Consider the following 7500-nt stretch of genomic DNA (forward strand, 5'->3'; position numbering starts at 1 on the left):
TCAGGTCACTCCAAAGCAAATACAAATATGACTCAGTCATTGTACATGCTGGTGTGAATGACCTGAGATGTACCTCCCTGGACTACATGAAAAGAGACATAGAGGAGCTCTCTGATCATGTAGCCCAGGCTGGTATGACCCTGACCTTGAGCAGCATCTTACCCTCACCTAGAATGATGCCACAGTACAAAGACAAAATGATCGATTTTAACAATTGGCTAAAATTTTGGTGTCATTCAAAGGGGATCCAGTGTCTGTCAGCCTGGGATGACATGCTCGACAAGCCACATTGCTTTGCTAGGGACGGCTTGCACCTGTCACCACTGGGCTTTCGGATATTGGCAAAAGCTCTTGCCACCCCATAGTGCCTTTTTTAGGCAAGGCTCAAAAGTCAAACCCACCCCCATAGACAGCACAAGGAATAAGAAACTAAGGGTAATGCTGCTAAATGCTAGAAGTCTTAACCTCAAGATGCACACACTCGAAGCTCTCCTCAGTATGGAGAACATCGATATCTGTGCAGTGACAGAAACCTGGTTCAAGGCTCCAGAGAGCACCCCAGCACTACCAGGCTATACCTCATATCATGCATTTTGGCCCTAAAACCAGGACCGAACCACAAAAGGAGGGGGAGTTTCCATATTTATCAAGGATATCCACACCTCCAGGTTAGTGGCATTGCACGAAGTATCAGAGACCATCCATGTGCAACCAACAGTGGGCAAGACTGCTTTTCAGTTTATATCATCCTACAGACCACCCTCTCAAAGTCAGGAATCACACTCGGCTTTCCTGAAAACATTGGAGAACATGAAGATCTCTCCGAACACCATTATATTGGGCGACTTCAACTACCCAAACATTGACTGGGAGCACTACTCAAGCCCCATCACCTTAGCCCAAAGGTTCCTGGAAATTATAAACTCAAATGCTATGGAACAACTAGTCACCACTCCCACAAGAGGGGACAACATACTAGACCTGATCATTACCAACATAGGGACTCTATGCTCCACACCAGAAGTATATCCCTCATTGGTAAGATCAGACCATAAATTAATTTCACTGGATGTCCACATCCCTACCCCACCCCCAGCCCAGAAAACCACAGTGAAAAACTTCTCAAAAGCGAACTTCTCACTTCTCAAAACCGAAGTGGAATCCTTCAAGGCCCCAGGGCCAGTGGAAACTATGGCCCAAACTGCAGAATCCTATATAAACGCATTCTACAGACATCTCCAAGAATGCATGGATCATGCTATCCCAAACAAAACCAAGACCCAATCATCCAAAGGCAGGCGTCCAGTCTGGTGGACCCCTGCCATAAATAAACTGTACAACAGAAGGAGGAAGCTACTACATGATAGAGCAAAATCCCTAATAGGGAAGGCATCTCTGATCAGTGCTAGCAAAAAATTACAATCCCTCATAAAATCCTCCAAGGCCAGATTCGAGAGAAAAATTGCACAGGACAACAAAGACAATCATAAGGCTTTTTTCAGTTATGTTAGAAACCTGGGATGCAACTCCCAGACTTGTTCTGAGTTGATTCTAAATGACAAAAAATACAATATCCTGGCAGACAGGTTCAGTGCAAACTTCTCCACCCCCTCCCCCCAAAAGAGCAAGTATCTATCCCGGCAGAGGGCTGCCTCCCAAACATCTCTGATGCTCAGGTGAAGGCTGCCCTCTCCAAAGCAAAAAACACTGCTTCCATGGGACCAGATGGCATCCCAGGTTGCGTCCTACATGAACTCCAAGAGGAACTAATCCCTCAAATAAAACAGCTATACAATCTCAGCCTCTCTACAGGATATGTGCCCACAGAATGGCGTACAGCAACAGGTGGAGCCTCTACGGACCCTGGAAACTATCACCCCATAAGCCTGACTAGCTTAGTCTGCAAGGCTATGGAGAGGATCATCATGGAGCTCATAAACAAAGACATTGGGGACCTACAGACACTAGATCCTAACCAGTTTGGCTTTGTCAAGGGCAGATCCTGCCTTTTGAAACTGGTTGACTTCTTCGAAACAGTCACCAAAGCCATAGATGAAGGGAAGGTAGTCCACACAGCCTATCTGGACCTTGCAAAGGCATTTGACACACTACTCCACTCGGGCATAATAGATAAGCTATCCAGCTTAAATATAAATCCCTATGTCACAGGATGGGTCGCAAACTGGCTCAAAGACAGAACCCACAGAGTGAGAGTTGCTGGAGCCATGTCCGACTCGAAACCGGTCACAAGTGGCATCCCACAGGGTTCTGTCCTGGGACCACTCTTGTTCGGTATATACTTTTCCGAGGTACAGGCAAACGTGGGAGGACTATGGCTCACCAAGTTCGCAGACGACTGCAAACTGGGTGCCATAATCAACTCTCCAGCTGACACAAACATCCTTCAAAAAGGTCTCACAGAGACAGATAACTGGTGCCAGTGCCATGGTTTAAAGCTAAATGCCAAAAAATGTATAGTCATACCCTTTGGCAAAAACAATGTGCCCACAAATTACCACATAGGTGGAAACCCATTAAGTACAGAGAAAGTTATTAGGGACCTGGGGACCCAAGTTGATAGCAATCTCTCCTTTGAAAACCACATTGCCAAAGTGGTTAGAAAGACCTTCTACATAGCCCACCTCATCACGAAGGGTTTCACATCTAGATCAAGAGAGGTAATCGTGCCCTTTATTCATCCCTCATCAGGCCCATCATAGAATACAATGCCCCTTTTGGGATGTACCTTACCCGACACCTGCAGCAATTAGAAAGACCCCAAAAGTATCTCACCAAGAGGATCAAGGGTCTCAAACAGATGCCATATGCTGCTCGTTAAAAAAACTCCAGCTCTACTCAGTTGCATACCGCCTACTTTGAGGCGATCTATGCCTGACATATAAAGCTATGTCAAATCCAGAATTAATGGACATGCTCCACCTCAGTAAATCTAAATCTCTTAGAGCCACACGCTTGAGGGACTTGAACCTCAGCACAGAAATAAATAGAACTTGCTGGAGGGACAGGTTCATAACCCAGAGGCTCCCTTCGCTCTGTAATAGAATTCCAGTTCATGTGAGGCAGAGCACCTCACTGAATCTCTTCAAGAAGAATCTCGATAGGTGGATGGGGGATCGTAGGTTTGTCCCAGGGATTACTCCCATGTCACTATTGGACAGAGGCACAGTAAACTAAACCTTAAAAAGGGCACAGTATACTCAAATCAAGGGGTGGCGTAAGCCATACAGAATTGGGCTAGGCTTATAATTGCCCCAGGGCAGATAGCCTAGTATGAACCTATGAACCTATGTCTGCCATAACATTGAGGAGAATAGATGTCTTCACTTTTATTAATCATCTATAAAATGCTTCATCCTTATGATGATACATGAAAGTGCTATATAACCAAAACAAAACATACTTCTGCCATAAGACCTGACATTCTACCTGGATATTTAGTTAGTAGTGTTAAACATCCCTTTGCATATACACTCCTTAAACTGTTTAACCTACATTTAGGTACTGATTTTGTCCCTGATGAGTGGCACACTGCCACGGTGATGCCCCTCCATAAATGTGGCCTTACAGTCAACCTAGGTAATTACAGGCTTAGTCTCGTATGTTCATTTGTAAAGGCACAGACATATAATTGACCTTATAAACTATGATAGCAAGAATTTTATTAGACTTGAGTCCCAACAGTTTGGCTTTGTGAAGAGTCAGCCCTGTCTACTGAATTTGGTAAGCTTCTTCAAGATTTACAGACACTATACAGTCAATCCCTGTCATGTCAAAATTACAGTATTCATTTGTTTCCATTTCCGAATTACATGAATAAAAACTATCTTCACTCAACTCTGTAGCATCATTATTTTGTGCCTCTATAACATTTGTGTCTTTACCATTCTCAAAAAGAATCAAATATATGCAATTTTCAAACCAGCCTGGAAATGTCCCCTTTGACTTCATATAACCTTGGTAAAGCCGTGGTGATGAATTTCAGACCTCTATTTATTACTGACATTTCTAAATCAGTTAATTCACAGTTAGACAAATTTACTACATAATCTAATTTATCACTATTAACAACAGTATTAACTGCAGTATTTTCAAGTCCATTTATCTCTCTTGTTTGACCGGGAGTCATACACATGCTCCCTCTGAAAGTCCTGTCCATGCCATGCTCTCTTTCTGTTCCCTTGCTGATATCCCTGTTGCTCTTGATAAGTTCTGTTCATATATTCTTCATTATTTGCTCTTGGTAAATGAGGATATTCATTGTATTCCTCTCCTTCTCCCTCAGTAGAAGAAGCACCACTCTCCTTTGAGAGATAGGAATGCTGCCGAGAAGTTGTAACTTTCTGTTCCTCATTGAACCTCACCCGATGACATTTCGTAGTCTGATTGGTGGACAGAATGAACACTCGTTTGCGTTCATAGTCCTGGAGATCCCAAGTGAGTTTAGTCTTTTTCCTTTACACCAATTCTTTTTCATAGGAGACCACTCTGTCATTGACACCTTGCAAAAATGGATCCAACACTTCATTGCTGGTCTTTTTAAGAATATCCTGACATACTCTTTTCGTTTCCTCCTTCAGTTTTGCTTTTTAATTATATCCCTTTCAATAAGAATGTTCACCCATTCCATACTACATCTGTGAACTGCTGCCACCCAGCACTCTTGGAATGGTTTATCCTTTTCCAAATTTACGTTGAAAGGAGTAGAAGGACTTTTAACTGCTCATAACCCTCTGGGTGTAATATTAAGTTCCTGATATCTTTGGAGACTCTGAAGGTTTAAAAACCTGAAGTCTCTTTAAAAATTAGTGTTTCCATTTGTTCAAACATCATTTGAATTTCTGGTATACGGGAAAGTTCCATTTCTGTACCAACAGATGAAAATGGGCTGGAAAACTTCTGCCCTTTTTCCTCCAATGTTTGCAGTACACCAGGAGCTAAATCAGGACGTTCCATTGTTATGCCTTCCAAACTTCCAGATGGTGTCAGACCATTTCCTTCTCCTGGCTGGATTAAAAAAAACTTTCAATAGTTCTTTAACAACCAGAAACACACTACCAATCAGTAGCAATTTATTGGTTCCCTGTGCTAAAAACAACAAAGCAGTGAGAGTTCAACTCATGAAAAGGCATTTCTTCCAGAAGTCCTATTATGATAAGTCCACCGAACCACTCAGTCTATAATGAGACGGGGGGATAATGAGGATGGAGACGTCCAAAGGGTTTGATTGGATTGGAGTCGTGAAAAGTGTGTGTCCAGAGCCAAGATCATAGACTGTGGAATCATAAGGGGTAGGATTTAGGCAGAATCGGAAACATTTAGTACCAGTGTCTGAGCCTGTATTGCAGCATCTTGCCTGTGAAAAAGACTCTAGATCTCAGAGTGAGTTATCCAGTGTTCCAGCTCCAGAGGACATGCCAACATATATCCCTATTTCTGAGAAGATTCCCAAAACGCCTGAAACAGATTATTCACCAGTGACCTCCCTGTTGCTAAATCCAGTCCTAATTGCTATATCACTAGATCAGGTCACATTTCCAGACCATGTTCCAGAAACAAGGCAACTTGGACATGAATGTTGTGTTTATTTCTCAGTGTCTGTTTAATTACATGACTTTTTCAAATGTAATTTTATTGGGAGCAACTCAGTAAAGAGAGAGTATGTAGATCAGTATGTAGTATACCTTTAAAAAGCTTTCCATGGGCTTGAACATGTGTATAAATACTGAGCACGTGCAAGCCAAACTGCCATTTTGTAGAGGGCTGTTGAGATGTAAGCATGTATGTATATAACGGTCTGTCAGTTAAACAGTTTGTTTATATTTTATGCTGCTGCTATCCATCTTGATGTGTTTCTATATAATAAAGCATATAAACTACCCCACCTGTTCGTCTTGAATCATAACATAGGAAGAGCGACACAAATCTTCAGTAATTTTTCTTGAACTGATGTTCAGCAGCCTTAGAATTATTTATATAAAGGTGGAAAGAGTTTCCTTCATCGATGGGCTCAACAGGGCAAGATCCCATCCACAGCAAGAAAAATGGGCATTAGTATTCCCTACTTATGAATAAAATAGTTGTATAGCCTTTTATCTCATGGTTGTACTGTGTAAAATATTATGTTATGCAAGAAATATCTTCTCCAAAGTCATTTTTACTAGAGTGAATGATTTAGCATGTATTGGATGGTTAAAGTGAAGGGTTTTAATATATATAATAGAGAAATGAGATGAAAGCTTGTGGGTAGCTTTAGTTCTTATACCACAAGCAGATACTGGGCCTGATTCCAAAAGACTTATTCTGAGTGGTTGCAGGCTGAGAGCAGGTATTTTGGAATCTGGCCTGCTCTGCAAACCTGTTTATAGACAGGCCTTACACCAAAGTAAGTCACTTATACTAAGAGCAATTCTTTCAGAATTAGGCAGACTTGCAATGAGAGCAACTCTTTTGAAATCTGGCCCACTGTTTTTTTTTCATTGACTTAAATCTTGTTTATCTCTTTATGTGAGTAAATGTGAACCTTTAAAAACCATTAAACAGTAAAATCTTGAATATCTGCAGAACTGCACCACAAATTTTAAACTTCAGCTTGTGAAACACATTTTTCTTGTTTAATAATTCATTTGTTTTAAATTTGTATCTAAGTACGGTTACATTGGAAGAGACAATTGCCTGTCTGCATCCTTAGTGGAAGTTGTATATTTGACTGCAAACTTCTTGACCGGATGTCATTTTTTCTAACACAAATTCACTAAATCTCAGCATCCAAAAATGGGTAGTTGCACTTTTCCAATGGTGGCCACCCCCAGAATTGGTTATAATTAATGTAGAGTCAACAGTGGGCTATCTCATTGCATCTGAATATGGGAGGTGGGGTTTTATCTTTCCTTTAATGTTTTGTTAATATTTGTTTTTTTTTATAAAATGTTACTTTGTTCAGTTTTATTTGATAAAAAAGATGTAACTAAGAAACATTTGATCAAGCTTACAATAGCGATTTTAAATAAACTTTCTAGCATGCTTATCTACATTTCATCAAATCTTTATCCAGCCCTGTCTTATGTTTTTCAGCTTATGGATGAGATTAAACAAGGTATCCAGTATGCCTTCCAAACTAAAAATGAGCTTACTCTGGCAATCAGTGGCTCAGGGCATTGTGCAATGGAAGCAGCCTTCTTTAATGCAGTAGAGCACGGTGAAAAAGTGCTGATTTGTGTCAACGGAATTTGGGGTGAACGAGCGGCAGACATATGTGAGCGAATAGGTATGAAGCAATACAACTCAGCCTTTCCTAAAACAATTCTATGTACCTATCAAAACATCAGGAAGGTAGATGTATGATTTAGTAGTTTGTATGATTCTGTAAAAAAAAGCAGGAGCAGTGGGTTCAAAACTCACGATTGTGGTCAGTTACTGTGTTATCAAGCTGAGTAAGATACTATGCATTCTTAAAGTATCTTAAATAGTAAAATTACTGAC

The 7500-nt window shown here is 41.0% G+C and overlaps 1 protein-coding gene across 1 annotated transcript in view; it reads left to right on the forward strand.

Moving 5' to 3' along the window:
• The window catches only part of AGXT (alanine--glyoxylate and serine--pyruvate aminotransferase), a 292507-nt gene that overhangs the window by 22352 nt on the left and 262655 nt on the right, over positions 1–7500 (forward strand). Inside the window, exon 2 of the mRNA XM_044071050.1 lies at positions 7093–7285. Coding sequence (XP_043926985.1) covers positions 7093–7285 — 193 coding nt within the window. The remainder of the gene's footprint in view (positions 1–7092; positions 7286–7500) is intronic.

This window comes from Protopterus annectens, chromosome 5.part0 (assembly GCF_019279795.1).
Source record: "Protopterus annectens isolate FY-2018-M chromosome 5.part0, PAN1.0, whole genome shotgun sequence".
Lineage (NCBI taxonomy): Eukaryota > Metazoa > Chordata > Ceratodontiformes > Protopteridae > Protopterus > Protopterus annectens.